The following is an 18,538-nucleotide window of genomic DNA, read 5'->3' as shown; positions in this document are numbered from 1 at the left end:
CATTCAGTGTCCCAGACATCCAAATTTTTATACCAAATATCTTATGACTGCAATAGATTAGACAGTATAATTATTTTATTTGGGGATCATCAGATCTAACTGCAGCACAATCATAAGAACAGTTTTGTTCTTTCTTTTCATTTCAAAGAAAATGATTGTGGTGCAAATCTTCATGAGATCTCCCTTTTCTAAATTTTTCTTTGCTTTTCTTAATTTTTCATATTCCATAATAATCCATTCTATCCATAATTGTAAAAGGTGAACCATATGCTTTTAGCACAACTTATCTTAGTGTGGCGGCCATTTTTTCTTTATGCGGGAGCATTGGAATCATGATATGAGCGCCTCTTCCTCGAAGAAGCGTATTGCGAAACCTGGCCACGTCGGTGGAGGTTCTCTAGTACTACTACTACTACTTAACATTTCTAAAGCGCTACTAGGGTTACGCAGCGCTGTACAGTTTAACAAAGAAGGACAGTTCCTGCTCAAAGGAGCTTACAATCTAATGCACAAAGTGTGCAGACAATCAAATTGGGGCAGCCTAGGTTCTCCTGCGGTTAAAGTTGCCGCCACACTAAGATAAGTTGTGCTAAAAGCATATGGTTCACCTTTTACAATTATGGATAGAATGGATTATTATGGAATATGAAAAATTAAGAAAAGCAAAGAAAAAAATTAGAAAATGGAGATCTCATGAAGATTTGCACCACAATCATTTTCTTTGAAATGAAAAGAAAGAACAAAACTTCTCATATGAGTTGTGCTGCAGTTAGATCTGATGATCCCCAAATAAAATAATTATACTGTCTAATCTATTGCAGTCATAAGATATTTGGTATAAAAATTTGGATGTCTGGGACACTGAATGAAGCTATATAGTTGTTAGTCCCCACATTGGCTATTTCAGTGGGTTGCAATTTGAATATGCCTTGAAATTGGTGGCACCCAGCCCTGCCCAGTGCATCCTAGGACATCTCCTATTACTACCTTACCTAACTTGATTTCTGATTTAACAGCATATTTTCAGGTCTCCGGATTTAAGATCAATATGAGTAAGACAGAAGCACTTAATATTAATATAGATGAACCCACAAGGTTGAGGTAGCAGTCCTCCTTTCCTTTTAGATGGGTGTCTAGTGAATTGAAATATTTAAGGGTTTGGTTGTGAGCAAATTGCTCCCAATTAGATGAAGCAAATTATCCTAGACTTTTTTTTTTAAGTTATTTGCAAAGACTTGGAGAGATGGAAGACTCAAACATTGACTTGGTTTGATAGAATTACTTCAATTAAGATGAATGTTCTACCCAGGTTACTATCAGGCTCATTTTTGAAAGAGATGGACGTCCAAAAAGTGACATAAATCGGCAATTGGACATCCATCTCATAGAAACGTCCAAATCAGTATAATCGAAACCACATCTTTCTCAGAAGTCCATCGCAAGGACGTCCAAATCTCAAAGGGTCGTATTGGGGGCGTGTTCAAGGCGGGACTTGGGCGTTCCTAAGACTTGGACATCTTTGAGCCACAATGGAACAAAGCAAAAACGTTCAGCACTAGAACTTGGACGTTTGAACTGGACCTGTTTTTATTACGAATAAGGTACAAAAAGGTGCCCCAAATGACCAGATGACCACTGCAGGGAATCAGGGATGACCTCCCCTTACTTCCCCAGTGGTCACTAACCCCCTCCCACCTCCAAAAAGTGTGGTGAAGAACATTACTTGCCAGCCTCTATGTCAGCCTCAGATGTCATATTCAGGTCCATGACACCAGTATGTATGTCCCTGGAGTATTTTAGTGCACTTCAGACAGGTGGACCCAGACTCACCCCCCCACTACCCATTACACTTGTGCAGGAAACTATCCTGCTTATTTTCGAAAGAGAAGGGCGCCCATCTTCCAACACAAATCGGGAGATGGGCGCCCTTCTCTCAGGTGCGGCCAAATCATCATAATCAAAAGCCAATTTTGGCCGCCCTCAACTGCAGTCCGTCACAGGAGCAGCCAAAGTTTAAGGGGGTGTGTCAGAAGCGTAGTGAAGGCAGGATGGGGCGTGGTTAAGAGATGGCCGTCCTCGGCTGATAATGGAAAAAAGAAGTGCGGCCCTGATGAGCATTTGGTCCATTTATTTTCTGGAGCAAGCCTCAAAAAGGTGTCCGAATTGACCAGATGACCACCGGAGGGAATTGGGGATGACCTCCCCTTACTCCCCCAGTGGTTACCAACCCCCTCCCACCCTAAAAAATAAAAAAATTTAAACATTTTTTTGCCAGCCTTTAAGCCAGCTTGAAATATAATACCCAGCTCCATGACAGCAGTATGCAGGTCCCTGGAGCAGTTTTTAGTGGGTACTACAGTGCACTTCAAGCAGGTGGACCCAGGCACATCCCCCCCCCCCCACCTGTTACACTTGTGGTGGTAAATGGGAGCCCTCCAAAACCCACTGTACCCACATGTTGCTGCCCCCCTTTACCCTTTGAAGGGCTATAGTAGTGTTGTACAGTTGTGGGTAGTGGGTTTTGGGGGGGGGGGAGTTGGGGAGCTCAGCACCCAAGGTAAGGGAGCTATGCACCTGGGAGCAATTTCTTAAGTCCACTGCAGTACCCCCTAGGGTCCTGGCATGTGAGGGGGACCCATGCACTACAAATGCTGGCTCCTCCCACGACCAAATGGCTTGGATTTGGCTGGTTTTGAGATGGCCGGCTTCGCTTTCCATTATCGGTGAAAACAGAGGCCAGCCATCTCAACATTTAGGTCGACCATCTCTAAGGTTGACCTAAATGTTGAGATTTGGCCGGCCCGACCATATTATCGAAAAGAAAGATGGCCGCCCATCTTGTTCGATAATACGGCTGGCTCCGCCCCTTCCCAGGGCCGTCCCCGGAGATAGGTGCCCCCGTTTGATTATGCCCCTCCATGAGCCCTCCAAAACCCACCCGAAACCCATTGTACCCACATATAGGTGCCTCCTTCACCCGTAAGTGCTATGGATGCCATGCCTCTTTTTAAATCAGGTAAGCTAGCTCTTACTTGCTTTGAATTCCTTTTCCTCTGCTTGTAGCCCATGCTGTTGGTCTAGTTCCTTTTTCAGTTTTTCTGCTTGACCCATGATCATAGGCGGTCAGTGTTTGGGGAGGCTAAAGGGGGTGTGGTTAGGGGTGGGGCCAGGGGCGGGGCTTACATCCATAATTGTCTGACAACACACAAAAAAAATAAGTAAAAATAAAATAATCACAATGAATACCTTTTATTAAATTATTAGATATGTATCATATGTCAAAGAATAAAGTGATTGCTCAAAGCATATACTAACCACAATTGCTCAACTGCAAAACACTATGCACAAATTTGTGCAAAAACACACTCAGAACCTTACTGTACCATAAATATTACACTGGGCAGACCTAATACACCAATATATCACCCATACGGAAAATGCAGACCGTCAACAATATGAAACAAGGGATCATAATACCACAATTCTCACGTAGAGCCACAAAACACCCTTTTAGGGTGGATAGTGTTCACAATGAGCTCCTTTTACTAACAACCATATGTAGATCCTTCAAGAGGTAGTGTGTCATGATTTAGGCTCTACACCCTTTCTGATGTTTTGGTGCCACCTCAGTAAGGCCAACACACAATCTCTCCACTGCAAACACTATACACAAACTTGTGCAAAAACACACTCATAACCTTACCAAACCATAACAGCACTAAAGGCAGCACTATAATTACACCGGGCTTTAAAACACCAGTACACAACCTAGTGAAAGAAAAAAAAAACAAAACAAAAATGGCTGCAAATACTACACGCTATCAGCATACTGCATCTTGATCACACATGAAAATCACATGTCACAACAGATATGAAGGCAAAATACTGGAAAGTTACCTCAAGAAATCACTCAGCATGCAGCAATACTAGAAAAATTGAAACTTACATGCAAAATATCACAGATGCACATTTCCAAAAGCTGACATATTCCAATTAATAAATTCTGAATAAAAAAATGTTTTCTGAGGGAGGAGGGGGGTAGAGGGACGGGGGGAAAATTGTTTAAAATGTAGCTGAGCATTGTTACGCTATTAAGGGAAATGTAATGTTATGACAAGATATAACGCAGTTGTGATATTTTGCTTTCAATAAAATTTACAAATTTCAAAAAAAAAAAAAAATGTTTTCTACCTTTGCTGTCTGAGCATTTAGTTTTTCTATTAGCTTTGGTCCCAGTGTCTTCTGTTTTATGCAGTGTCTTCTTTCCATTTGATATATTTTCTCTCACCATGTCCACCATTCTTCTGTCCCCTTATGCATCCTGTCTACCATCTGTAGCCCTGTCCCTATCCTTTCTGCAGTTTCAACATCAGCCCTCAAAGTGTTCCAATCCAGCCCTTAAATTCAGCAATTTCCCCTCCATCCGTATCCAGCATTTCTCCTCACTCCCCTCCCCTCCATCCATGTGCATGTACTTCCTCTCCCTTCCCTTCCCTCCCCTCCCCTCCATCCATGTCCAGCATTTCTCCTCTCCCCCTTCCACTCCATCCGTGTGCATCTCCTTCCTTTGTCTTTCCTTCCCTCCATCTTAACCAAGACAGTTTGCTTCGGGGCTTCGTACTGACAGCCTTCCTTATGATGCGTCCTGCCTCGCGGAAGCAGGAAGTTTAGGCAGAGGAGGCGGGACTGGACACGTCACAAGGAATGCCGTCAGGCCAAAGCAGCCCCGAAGCAAGCTGTTTTAGTATGTTGGCGTGGCACTACCAGCGGCGATCTAAATCAAATTAGAGGGACCACAGGGAGGGAGAGGGATAGATGCACGCTGCATCGGTGGGGGGGGGGGGGGGGGGAATGAGAGAGAGAGAGTGACGCTTGGGGCTTACAGCTAGGGAGGCTTAGCCTCCCCAAGCCTCTTATACCGGGCGCCTATGCCCATGATTATATCTCTGGAGACAGGTGTTCCTTCTGCTTCGTTCTTAGGTAACCAAGTGAACACAGCTTTATCCAGGGGGCTATCACTTGCTTGCTTTAGCCGTTTTCACTGGAGACCCTCGTCTGCGTCAAAATCACTTGTGGCTTGCCGTAAGTTTGCTTCATCATTGATCCACCCCATAGAGTAGACTCACTGACATCCATGTGTTTGCACATCTCCGGTTGCGTTTTCCCAATTTTAAAAGGTGTAAGGCTTATAGCTTTTCTTATACTGGGCCCATACTTTTCCTTTTTTTAGAAATTTCCATGTTAGCCAGTACTGTCTCGCGCCAATTTGAAGAACTAGTTCTGAAATAATTAGCTCGCACCTGAAAACACATGAAATTCTGGGGTCTAAGCTCTGACTGCATTGTAACCCAATCCTGCGTTATATCGAGCCACGCTATAATAGGTCTGTGGTGATGCCTAAATTTTATAGAATAGGCTTAAATTCTGCGCAGTATCTAGAATTACACCAAGCGCCTCTCCACGCGACCAAATTTAGTTGTGGCCATTTATGCTATATTTTACTTGGCATAAATCCCGGCGCCTAAATTAGGAACAGATCGGTGATCTTGATAACAATGCACATAGATTTTAGAAATGTCCATGCCCTACCCTTGGCCATGCCCCCTTTTCAACTATGCAACTTAGAATTTATATGCACATATTACTGAATACACTTAGCAAGTTGTGCGTTCAAATCTTAATGCCATTAGTGCTGATAATTGCTTGTTAACATCCAATTGACAGTGCTGATTACCTAGTTCAAAATTAAGTTACACACATTGTTATAGAATACGCTTCGATTTCCGCATAGAAATTAAGGCGTGATATGTGGAGGGGCATAATCGAATGGGGCACCCAAGCTTTCCTGAGGAGTCCTCGCAGGACTTCCCCGCGAAAGGGCGGGGAAACCCGTATTATCGAAACAAGATGGGTGTCCATCTTTCGTTTCGATAATACGGTCAGGGATGCCAAATCTCAACATTTAGGTCAACCATAGAGATGGTCGTCCTTAGAGATGGTCGTCCCCGATTTTTGGCAATAATGGAAACCAAGGACGCCTGTCTCAGAAACAACCAAATCCAAGTCATTTGGTCGTGGAAGGATTCAGCATTCGTAGTGCACTGGTCCTCCTCACATGCCAGGACACCAACCGGGCACCCTATGGGGCACTGCAGTGGACTTCAGAAAAAGCTCCCAGGTGCATAGCTCTCTTACCTTGTGTGCTGAGCCCCCCAACCCCCCCCCCCAAAAAAAAAAACCCACTCCCCATAACTGTACACCACTACCATAGCCCTTAGAGATGAAGGGGGGCACCTACATGTGGGTACAGTGCGTTTGTGGTGGGTTTTGGAGGGCTCACATTTACCATCACAAGTGTAATAGGTGGGGGGGGCCTGAGTCCGCCTGCCTGAAGTGAACTGCAGTACCCACTAAAACTGCTACAGGGACCTGCACACTGCTGTCATGGAGCTGGGTATGATATTTGAGGCTGGCATAGAGGCTGGAAAAATATTTTAAATTTTTTTTTAGGGTGGGAGGGGGTTAGTGACCACTGGGGGAGTAAGGGGAGGTCATCCCTGATTCCCTCTGGTGGTCATCTGGGCTTGGTCGTAAAAAAAAAAAAAGGACCAAGTAAAGTCATCCAAGTTTATATAACTCCTAAGTATCATTATATATTAACCCCACATCCTATATATATAGGGTGGAGGGGGAGGTTGATATGTCCAAACAGCTGTGAAGATTGAGTTGGAGGAAGATAGTTCCCTGGAGATTGATTTCTTACATTATCCACCATGTATAGATATATACATATATAAACTCCTGAGTATCATTGTATATTAACCCCACATCCTTTCTTTCCTCTACTTTGTACTGCTGTACAATTGAATACCCTGCAGGACATAGCAGGGCAATAACCCCCTCCCCCAGGTTTTCACAAATCCAAGTTCTGCTCCCAAATATACAATTGCTGGCTCTTTATTCTGCACCAGTCTGGCACAGAGCAACATACACATCATCTCTTTGACATCTTTAGCTTCTCTACTGCCTCCCACCTGTCTCGGCAATACCGGAGAAGAGATCAAAGATGTCCAGTCAGCCCTTTAAAACCTCACCTTTCCCTTTCCCCAGTAAATCCTAATGTCCACATCCCATCACACAATCCACCTCCCTCCTGTCCACCTTATCCCAGTGCACGATGACCTAAAATTCTCACATACAGCACAGCAGCCTTTCCTCACACCCCCAATTCTCACCTAAGCCCTTTAGACTTTGGAAAGTCCTAAAGTGGCCATGCCTTCAATGTCTGCCTTTTAAGTACACTGTAAGCTCCGTGGAGCAGGCACCATATGTTCTGTGCCTCTGTCCAGTGTCACATATAACAGGTAGCTCTATGTAGAATTGTAGATTGGAGTGTGCAGTCAGGTTATTAGTAATAAAGAGAAAAAGTTGTAAAATGTTATTACACAGACTCCCCCTCCCAACTGTGTGCATCCAGACACACAAACACAGATGCTTTTCGTGGAAGTGGCAAACAGCCTCTTACCCTGCCATCCTCACGAACTGGTCAGTTTTGTCAACACGGTAGCAGAAGTGGTAACTGATCTGAAGGTTGCTTTGGCAAATTTTGTCATCTCCACAGCCCTCCCTCAGGAAGTTCACCTGCAGGGGAGCAAGTCAGAGTGAGAGGATGGGGGAGGGCTCAAAAGGGAGCCCAGCCAGAGCCAGGGCAGACTATTGACAGCCAGGAAAAGATGGGGGGGACCACCAAGCAGAACGATTGGACCAGCAACAGGGAGGAAAACCTTTCAGGGAGAGGTGAAGAGGGATGAGATGAGAGAAAAAAAAGTAGTGGAAGAGTACTGAGGGAGGGGGGATGTATTTTGGACATTGCCTTAAGCTAAAGAGTTGGACAAGTCATCAAATGTAAACAAACATGATGAGAGGGTAGGTGAGAGGAAGGGGTGAAAAGATGAGCACACAGGATGAGGGAAGAAGGTATGAGGTGAGAGAACCTGGGAGAAGGTACAAAGAAAAGGAGAAAATACAGGGCACAGGATGAGAGAGGGAAGAATGGGGGTGAGTGGACAAGGGGAAAGATAACAGGAAAGGACAAGAGGAGGAAGAATGAGATAAGGAGTCAGGATTGTGAAAGCAGTCAGGATTGTGGAGGAGGAGGAGGAATAAGGTGAGAAGATGATGATGGGAAGAGGGGGAATTACCCTCTAATCACAAAAGTTGTCTTACCTCTGCCCTGTAGGTATTGGGCACCTGTGCATTTAATACAGGCATGAGGGGTGCCAGGGTCTCCTTGTCTGTCTGCCGCCTATGCCGTGAGTGCTTGATGTTGTACGTGAGAGTTACAGGAATAGGATGGAGCTTGTCCCTCACATTTTCCTGAGATCAGAGTAAAGCAAAAGCTTGGGATGAAGAGAACATGTCTGAATTTGCTTCCTTCTGCATTCCTCAGAAATACAAAAATCAGAGAAATATTGCTTTGCTATATAAACAGACAATAACCAAAATTTTATTCAACTAAAGTTTTTTATACCCTCTGTCCAGCTATCAGTTTGTTAGAATCAGCCCTGTGGTTCTCAAATTATGAACTGAATTTGCCCTTCGTGCGTTTCTTATAGGGAAACTGCTGACTTTGCAAGTGACTTGGGTGGGGAGGGTGTGCTGGAGGTGGGCAAACTGAAAGTTATAAAGAAGTGAGTGATCTTTACTATTTTCTAAGCAGGGCCCACTTTGGCAAAAACAGTTTAATATGAGAGCTAAGACCATTGTCAGCCAAAGTAACCAGCACTCTGAGCAAAAGGGAAGTCCTCTTCTGATGACACACCACTCTCTCCATGAAAAAATACTTCCTGACATTTTTCTTGAGTCTGCCCCCCTTCAACCTCATTTCATGTCCTCTAGTTCTACCGCCTTCCTGTCTCTGGAAAAGGTTCGTTTGAGGATTAATACCTTTCAAATATTTGAATGTCTGTATCATATCACCCCTATTTCTCCTTTCCTCCAGGGTATACATGTTCAGGTCAGCAAAGTCTCTCCTCATACATCTTGTAACGCAAATCCCATACCATTTTTGTAATGGTATGGGATTTTTAAACAAATTGTTTTACCTTTACTTTGTTTAACCAATACTTTGTATTGTTGTTCGAATATTTTTACTGCTCTAATTGCCTACTGCTCATGTTTGATCTATTCTTACTGTACACTGCCTTGAGTGAATTCCTTCAAAAAGGCGGTAAATAAATCCTAATACATAAATAAACCTGGTCTAGCCATTTAGAAATTAAGGGGCCCCAATGTGCGCCAATTCAGAACTACTGCCCGGCTACCGCGTGGCCCAGGCTGTAATTTCATTTTGTACGTGCGTCCAGTAGGAGCGCCTGACATTTTCCCGCACTAACCAGGCAGTAATCAGCATTGTACATGCACCGATGATTACCACCCGGTTAGCACGTGAGACCTTACCACTAAGTCAATGGGTGAAGGTAAGATCTCAGGCCCAAAACGTACGTGCACCAATTTTTATTTTGCTGCATGTCCATTTTCAGTCAAAAAAAAAAGGCCTTTCTTGCAGGTGCGCTGAAAAATGGAGCTGCGCACGTCCAATACACGCGTCTACACTAACGCAGGTCATTTTTCAGCACACCTTAGTAAAAGGACCCCTGAAAAAAAAGGGGGAGGGCACACACATGGAGACACACATGTTCACCCATTTACTGGATGATCTGATAAACTTCTGCTTCTTGTATTATCTAATGTGATTGAAGTACAGTGTGTTATTTGTAAAGATTTTATTATGTATGTATTTTGGAAACCGCCTAGAATTGTAAGGTACTGCGGTCAATAATTTTTTTTAATAAATATAAACAAATAAATAAAATAAAGGCTAAAATAGTTTTAACTGCCGCTATATTGATACAGGGCTGCCATGCATGCCTAGAATACAACCACACAGGATATGGTGACCAGTGATACAACTGTAGGCCCCATAAAGACAGAGGAGATAATATTCAGCAGGATATTTTAAAAAGACACCTAAGTAACAGGCAGATTATCAAAAGCCCCTTGCTGTTCCAAACAGCGCTCTAAAAATAGCGCTGGAACAGCGTGGGTCTTTACCGCACCTATGATCAGAGATAACTGCATGCAAATTTAAGCAAGCAATTCTCTCTGATCATGGGGTAGAAGTGCAGGAGTATTGTGCCTGAGCAATCCTCCCGCACTTGTCTGACAGGTCTGAGCTGTCTAAAGCTCAGACCTGTCCAACACAGGGGCTGGAGGTCCATGGGACCACCAGACCCAACTACCCCTGCCCCAAGCAAGGCGAAATGGGGGCTGGAGGTCAGGCGGACCTCCGGTCCCCCCGACACAGATTCAGGGAGGGCTGGAGATCCGGTGGGTTTCCAGCACCCCCTAACCTCCCCAGGAGTCCCTGGTGGCCCAGTGGGTGACCGACGATGACCCGACCCCCCCCCCCCCCAGCGAAAGAGGGCCCAGCTCTCCCAACCCCCCCCCCCCCCAGCGTTAATAAGGGTCCCTGGTGGCCCAGTGGGTTGCGATCAATCCTCCCACCCCCTACCTTGAGGTTTGAGGAGGGAGGTGGCCTCCCTCCTCTTCCTTCGGCGCCACCTGCAAAATGGCGGCGCCCAGCCCTGCCCAGTGTAGCCTGGGATGCGCTGGGCGGAGCTTCACACCATCAAAGAGAGCTCCATTTTGCAGGCGGCACTGAAAGAAGAGGAGGGAGGCCACCTTCCTCCTCCAACCTCGAGGTAGGGGGGTGGGGGGATTGACCGCGGCCCACTGGGCCATCAGAGACCCCTTACTAACGCTGGGGGGGGGGGGGCTGGAGACCCACCAGATCTCCAGTACTCGCTGTGTTGGGAGATCGGGGGGAGCCCAGAGGTCCACCGGACCTCCAGCCCCCTGTCGCTGGGGTCAGGTCATCGTCGGTCGCCCACTGGGCCACCAGGGACCCCTTACTAATGCTGGGGGGGGAGTTAGGGGGGGGGTGGACACCCACTGGATCTCCAGTCCTTCCTGAACCTGTGTTGGGGGGACCTTCCGCCCCCTATCACTAGGGGGGTGGTCATTGGTTCTTCCAGGGGGTGCTGCATTGGGGGGAATGGGGGCCTGCTAGCATGCAAATGCATGCTGGACAGAGCTCACTATTCCTCCTCAATGGTCTGCAAACCCTAACACCAGCTCCGAGCTGGCGTAGGGTTTGCCGCAGCCAACGAGCCAATCTTTGGAATGCTGGTCGCTGATAATTGGGGATGAATAGGTTTAGCATGCATTTGTATGCTATTTGTACTAAAAGCCCTGTTTTGCATGTATTTGCATGCTAGTTGTGTTCAGAGCCTGTGAGCACGTTGTTTCAGGTGCTCGAGGGCTCTGATCATGGGGTGGCAGCAAACACAGCAGCTAGTATGGCCCTAACAGCCTCTAGCGCCTGTGTTTGCTTCTGATCATCGGCCCATAAGTCAGTACCACTGAATGCAGCCAGTGAGACCTGATAGTGGCCGAATGTCACAACCACCCATCTAAAGTTTAAACTTCTCCCTTCCTCATGTTCTATGATAACTTTTGTTCAAACACTTCAACCAAAATTTTAGTAACCTAGGAAACTATCTGGTTTATTCCCTGATAAACATTTCTGATCATTGACCCCATACGTTCTAGAACTAGTTTCCATTACCAAAAGGAGAAGCACAGATAAAGCACAGAAAATCTGAGGACTGAGCTAAAAAAAACTTGTATCTCATTGAAGAAGTCAGCTCTCCCTATATTCCAATATGGGCCAAGTTTTGGCAAAACAGGGCAGTGAAAAAACACTTGAGCTTAATTTGGGCTCCTGCAAACTGCCTCTGGTTCTGTCACTGGAACTCACATCCTACATGACTGTGTCCTAGGTTCACTCTCGCAGCTATTACAAAAACATTTTGAATTGGTACAGGAATGCTTTTTTAGAAGATTTACTCTGCCACACCTGCAGCCAATGTGAAGACGAGGCATGCGGCCAACTATAAGGAAAAGAAATCCCAGATGGCCGAATGTGGCTAATGATGAGGGTTGGCTCGTACCTGGAGCTGGAAGCTGGCCTTCACACAGGAACGCACTTTCTGGCGTGGTAATTCCACCACATTCGAGTGCTGGTAATCTGGATCAGTGGGCTTTCTGTTCAAGAATGAGACCCTGGGCAGTTTCCCAAGCTTCCTCCTGTCCACATCAGCATCAAAGACGTATTCCAGAACTAGAATGGGACGAAAATGGAGCATCACCAAAGGAAGCCATGGAATGGTGCCATGCAGACTGTGGGAACTGGGCATCATAAATGACACAGCAACAGAACTGGGAGTGAGTCTCAGGAGCCAGCCCAAGTGCAAAGCGTGGTCACCTCAAGGATGATTCTCCAGAACAGGACTGAGCAAGACAGGAAGAGGGGTGGAAATCTGCAGGGCACAGAAATCACACTACACCACAGGAACAGGTAGTTGTACAGGAGAAATACAGCAGTAAAAGTCCATGAAATAACCAAGAATTCAGCAGTCCCCACAATGATTGCAGCATGCAGCACTGACAATGTAACTCTACATTTCCAACATGACATCCCCCAGCTATAGGAAAATTAATACTCACATATCTTAGGGGTATAGCTGTCAGGGCTGGCTGTGTAGCTAAAGCAGGCTTTCAAATCCACACTGCAGAGAAGAAAAGAAAGAAGACAATGAGGTCAAATGAATGTTTACTCAATTCTGGTTCTGGTCACAGCATAAGACACATCTCCTGGAAACAGAAAAAACATGGCAGGGACATTCCACATTCTTATAGCTGTAAAGCAGGAGGTGCGAGTGACGTGACGGAGGTCAGGACCACAGTTATACGAGGTCCAACATTACAGCACTCAAAGGATTTGCTCTAGTTTCTTTCTTCTGGGGTCAGAATGAGGTTTTCTCCCTGGAGCCACAATTGCTTTGAATCGCTCAGAAAGGGTTTTTGGCTTCCTAGCTGTCGATCAGCTGAACTAAAGATCAGTGGCGTTCCTAGCCTGGATGACACCCGGGGCAGATCGCCGATGCATCCCCCCCCCCCGGGTGCAGCGTGCCCCCCCCTGCGAAATGACACCTCCCCCCCCCCCCCCCGGCGAAATGACACTCCCCCGGGTGCACGCCGCTGGGGGAGGTAGTGCCGCGGCGCGCACCTGTCGGCTCCGAGTTCGCTAACTTTGCTCGTTTGCTGCAGCTCCCTCTGCCCCGGAACAGGAAGTAACCTGTTCCGGGGCAGAGGGAGCTGCAGCGAACGAGCAAAGTTAGCGAACTCGGAGCCGACAGGCGCGCGCCGCGGCACCCCCCAGCGGCGTGCACCCGGGGCGGACCGCCCCCACCTTGGTACGCCACTGCTAAAGATATGACTGTGACAGTGTCCAGTGTAACAGAAAGGTATCTTCTTACCAGGCTCCAGTGGAGTGCAGACAGTTCTTGTGCTCCAGATCAATGGTGTGAGGATGGATGCTGATGTTATAAGCAACATGAACAACAGGTCGGGCTCTGCAAGGTAAAAAGCAGTTGTCATGCAATGGCACCTACTTCACTCCCTCACACCCACGACACTGTGCAGGCTCCGAGACCCCACCACTCACTAGCCTTCAAGCTATTCCTCGCAGGTTTCTGGGGACACTGAGACCTCACCACGGCCTGAAGTCTCCAGAAGAAAAGTATTCACAGATAATTTGTTCAAAAAGTGTTGAGATCCTGGAGGAGGCGTGGCTAGATGGCATTGTGAAGACATATAGGCAGTTTGCTCCACTCTTATCCTAAGTTTTGTCACCTATGTTCTTGTTCTTCCTAGTTATGGGGAAAAGGAAGCTGACGCTGCATCCTGGTTCAGGCACAATACTGGCAATGATCCATGACCTGATAGTGCACCACGTATTAATTTGCAATCTTTTGTCTGATTTTTATTTTTATTTAAGGACACCTGATCTACTATGGTCTCTTTTGCAACCTCACTATCAGGATATCCTATCTTCCCTGTTTTGGTGATATCTTTGAAAAGATACCTTATCCCGAACCATGTGCTTTTGAGCAACTGTCGGCCTTCCCCCCCCCCCCCCCCCCCCGTTTCTAGTTTAAAAGCTGCTCTATCTCCTTTTTAAATGCCGATGCCAGCAGCCTGGTCTCACCCTGGTTAAGGTGGAGCCCATCCTTTCGGAATAGGCTCCCCCTTCCCCAGAATGTTGCCCAGTTCCTAACAAATCTAAAACCCTCCTCCCTGCACCATCGTCTCATCCATGCATTGAGACTCCAGAGCTCTGCCTGTTTTTTGGGCCCTGCGCGTGGAACGGGTAGCATTTCAGAAAATGCTACCCTAGAGGATCTGGATTTGAGCTTTCTACCTAAGAGCCTAAATTTGGCTTCCAGAACCTCTCGCCCACATTTTCCTATGTCATTGGTACCCACATGTACCAAGACAGCCGGCTCCTCCCCAGCACTATCTAAAATCCTATGTAGGTGATGCGTGAGGTCTGCCACCTTCGCACCAGGCAGGCAAGTTACCAGGCGATCCTCACATCCACCAGTAACCCAGCTATCTATATGCCTAATGATCGAATCACCAACTACAACAGCTGTCCTAACCTTTCTCTCCCGGGCAGCACTTGGAATCATATTCTCGGTGCGAGAGGATAGTACATCCCCTGGTGGGCAGGTCCTGGCTACAGGAGTACTTCACCAGGGTGATGCTCTCCTACTAGGAGACCTCCCTCCTCCAAAGTAGCACAGGGGCTACCAGACTGTAGGTGGGACTTCTCTACAACATCCCTGTAGGTCTCCTCTATGTACCTCTCTGTCTCCCTCAGCTCCACCAAGTCTGCTACTCTAGCCTCAAGAGAACGGAAATGTTCTCTGAGAGCTAGGAGCTCTTTGCATCGGGCACACACATATGACATCTCACCAACTGGGAGATAATCATACATGTGACACTCAATGCAAAAGACTGGATAGCACCCCTCTTGCTGCTGGACTGCTGACTCCATCTTAGTGTTTTTGAGTTTTTCAATAATTTTAAACTTGCTACAGTATTAAGGATATTAGCCTAATATAAAAGTGTCTTTTAGTTAATATAGTATATTGCATATTTAGTGTTTCCTTCTTAGATGGTAATGAAATGTATTTAAAACTCTGTAAGAGCACTCCTTGATTGTTACCCTAATTACAATAACTGACTATAAATGAAGAGTTGTCCTAGGGGTGGGCGGGTGGAAGACTAAACTAGATCCTGCAGTGCCTGCTAGATTCTATCTGTTAATGCCGTGGTACAAAGTTTTTAAAACTAAGTGGAAAAGACTATGGAGATTAGTTGACAAAATTTGCCTTTTATATTTTTATTTTGCCTAACCTAAAATTCTTCCTTTAAACCCCAATCTTTAAATTCCCAAAGCACAAAGCAAAATAGTGTTCACTTACCAGAGAAATGTCCTCTTCTCTCGGAACTTCTCAGAAAGAAAACTTCTAACGAGAGAGTTGCACAGGGACAGAAATTTCACCCTTTGACTGTCACCACTGGAATCTCCTCCATCCCCACCTGTCCCTGCAAGTAATCTCCTCCATCCCCACCCATCCCCTGTGCTAAAATAACCCAATTTGTGGTAAAATAACCCAACTAAACAGTAGCCCATGTTGATAATGTCCCCCCTCAGTGCTTATAGGGATTTCAATGGTATCAACCATATCCATTGATTTTTTTTTTAGTGCTATTATAATTATATTATAATTGCCATGGCACAACAAAAGGATAGGTAGGCTGGCCTGGCACTACACTTCCGCGGGAACCCTGAAGGATCTGTATTAATTCCCGCAGACCTAGAGGCGATCCCTGCAGGAGTCCCACCGGAACTGTGGGATTCCTGCTTACTCCATTCCCATGCAGCTCTTTATTTTAAACTGCCTCTTTTCTTCAGCTACCAGTGTGAGGTCACTGCCTTAAAACATCAAGAGTTAACCCCTTCAGTTCTGACAGTCAGTGACTGCAAAGCACAGCACTGTACTGCTGCCAGCTAATGGTGTGCTTAATATTTATGAAGTCAACCATTTGTTATGGCAATGGGTGAAGCACACAGATCTTCATTGGTTCACTGTACTGCATAATTATTCTTATATTTTTGGAATTTTTAGAATTTTAACTATAGCTTAGTTTTTCATCAAATACTTGTTTAGATGTATCGGACCCTGGGGTTGTTGTTAATGTCCAACTTTTCATTTATCTAACAATGGGTCGGTCCTGTTTACATCAGATAATTGAGACTGTACTGTACATGTGTACTTCCACTTTGACACATCCGATACATCTAAACAAGATGAGTATTTGATGAAAAACTAAGCTATAGTTAAAATTCTAAAAATTCCAAAAATATAAGAATAATTAAGCAGTACAGTGAACCAATGAAGATCTGTGTGCTTCACCCATTGCCATAACAAATGGTTGGAAATGTGCACAACTGAGGTCACTAAGACAAATATAGCATTGACTGGATGAATGAACTGTGTGGTTATAAGAACTAGCAATTGGGAACCAGTTACGATATATGGAGGTATAACTTTCTGAGGTCCCATAAGTGAATATACTAATTACTAGCCAGTGAGATTAATATTTATGAAGAACAGGGTTTCTTGCAGGTCAAAATAAAACTACAGACAAACCTTAGTACATGCAAAGCAATCCTTGTTCCATCACAGCAATTTTACGAAAACTGCCGAGAAACCTTACAATACAGGCATGCGTTTTTCCACAGAGACGGTAAAGAACACATTCCACTGCTCTCACCTGTACAGAACCACAGTGTCCGAGAGCGACCCAACGAGAAGATCTGGATATGAGTTCCCATCAATATCAACTCCCCCAGAGATTGAGTAACCAAAAGTCTTCACTCCAACGCCTACTCCATCCAATATCTAAAACGGTAAGGAGAAGGAAAAAAGAGTTACATAACCCAACCCACACAAAATCTCTAGAACATTCACCAGCTCAAGCAAGAATCCTTCCCTTTCTTACTCTATTCCTCTCTCTGTCAATCCTTCCACTCACAGCCCTCTATCCCTTCTCTTACCTCTGAACTATATCTCCTTTCCATCTGCTTACATATGCGCGATCCTTCCTTCTGCTGCAGTCTCTCCCTCGATCCTTTACCTTTTCCCCTCCTATCCAGCTCTATGATGTTTCTCATGCTGTCTCCTTCCACCTCCTCATCCTTTCCTTCGCCTCTATTGCCTTCCAGGGATATAACATACAGTGCATTATAATGGCAATTTTTATACTGTCCACAGTGGGACAAAGTCAGTCAATACTTTTACCAGTGGACTTTGCCCCACGTGTCAAAGCGGAAGTACACATGCACAGTACAGTCTCGATTATCTGACCTAAACAGGACCGACCCATTGTTAGATAAATGAAAAGTTGGATAATATGGAAAACACTGCATAAACCCCTCAAACAAAGGTATAGGGTTTCCAAGTTTCAAAAATTGTTCTAAAACAAACATTTTTAATAAACACAATGATGTTACCTGGGGGGTCTGTCGGATATGCCAGATGGTCGGATTAACAAAAGTCAGATAATCGAGACTGTACTGTACTTTTTTTTTTTTTTTCAAAGTATACAGACCCACGAGCACCTGTTTTTTCTGCACGTAGATTTTTGCTGGAAAAGTGCACACAAACATTTGAGATTGCCATTGGGATGTGTACGTATGCAGCACCATAGACACTTAATCCTTGCATTTTAGGGGATTTAATGATGACATGAAAATAGGTGGTAATTTGAGAAGATCTTAATGGATGAACCTAAGGATCTACCTTTGCTCAACCATTTCTATGTCCCTCCTTCTGATAAATCCATTGTGCCCTCTCCCCTCCCCGCTCCATCCACATCTCCATGTCTCCTCTTCCATCTCTCGGCCTACTCTCTCCTTGTGCTGCTCTTACCTGAGCCGGTTTAGGGATGATTCCTATGCTGCTTCCATGATAAATATAAACTTTTCCTGCTCCATCGAAAGGGGCACCCACTGCGATATCTGCAAGAGAAAAAGCAGCAACAACTTTGGACCCAGACTCACAGTGTGACAGTAACTGTGCTGAGGGGCAGGCAGTCAGAGGGAGGGAACCAGGATGTATCCATCAAGAGACTCCAATCCCTCCAGAATGCAGCAATCCACTTGCTATGTCATGCCCATGTCATGCCCATGTTTCTCCTCTACTACAGAAATATCATTGGCTTCCTGTTGACCAACAGATAATTTTCAAGCTATTAACATTGCATTTAAGGCCCACAGAGTTGGCCTCCCTCGCTACCTAGCCTCTCTCACCATTCCTTACTCACCTGCCTGCTTCCTTCGTTCTCTAAACGACCACCGCTAAGTTCTTCCTGGCCCTAATTTGCCCAATTGGAATCACTAGGCACCTGCCTTTTTCTTTGCTGCTCCATCCCTGTGGAATTCCCTTCCCCCTCACATTCGTACAGAACTTTCATTCAAAATGTTAAATCTGGATTAAAG

The 18,538-nt window shown here is 45.5% G+C and overlaps 1 protein-coding gene across 4 annotated transcripts in view; it reads right to left on the bottom strand.

Moving 5' to 3' along the window:
- Positions 1-18,538, bottom strand: part of ITGA7 (integrin subunit alpha 7) — a 177,501-nt gene that overhangs the window by 37,401 nt on the left and 121,562 nt on the right. For all 4 annotated transcript variants that reach the window (XM_030196794.1, XM_030196791.1, XM_030196792.1 and 1 more), the window contains exons 8-14: positions 17,970-18,058; positions 16,813-16,940; positions 13,443-13,538; positions 12,631-12,692; positions 12,075-12,244; positions 8,227-8,376; positions 7,526-7,641 (exon numbers count right to left, since the gene is read on the bottom strand). In XM_030196794.1, coding sequence (XP_030052654.1) covers positions 7,526-7,641; positions 8,227-8,376; positions 12,075-12,244; positions 12,631-12,692; positions 13,443-13,538; positions 16,813-16,940; positions 17,970-18,058 — 811 coding nt within the window. The remainder of the gene's footprint in view (positions 1-7,525; positions 7,642-8,226; positions 8,377-12,074; positions 12,245-12,630; positions 12,693-13,442; positions 13,539-16,812; positions 16,941-17,969; positions 18,059-18,538) is intronic.

The sequence above is a fragment of the Microcaecilia unicolor genome, chromosome 3 (assembly GCF_901765095.1).
Source record: "Microcaecilia unicolor chromosome 3, aMicUni1.1, whole genome shotgun sequence".
Taxonomy (NCBI): Eukaryota; Metazoa; Chordata; class Amphibia; order Gymnophiona; family Siphonopidae; genus Microcaecilia; species Microcaecilia unicolor.
This window is presented reverse-complemented; position numbering and strand designations above follow the sequence as displayed.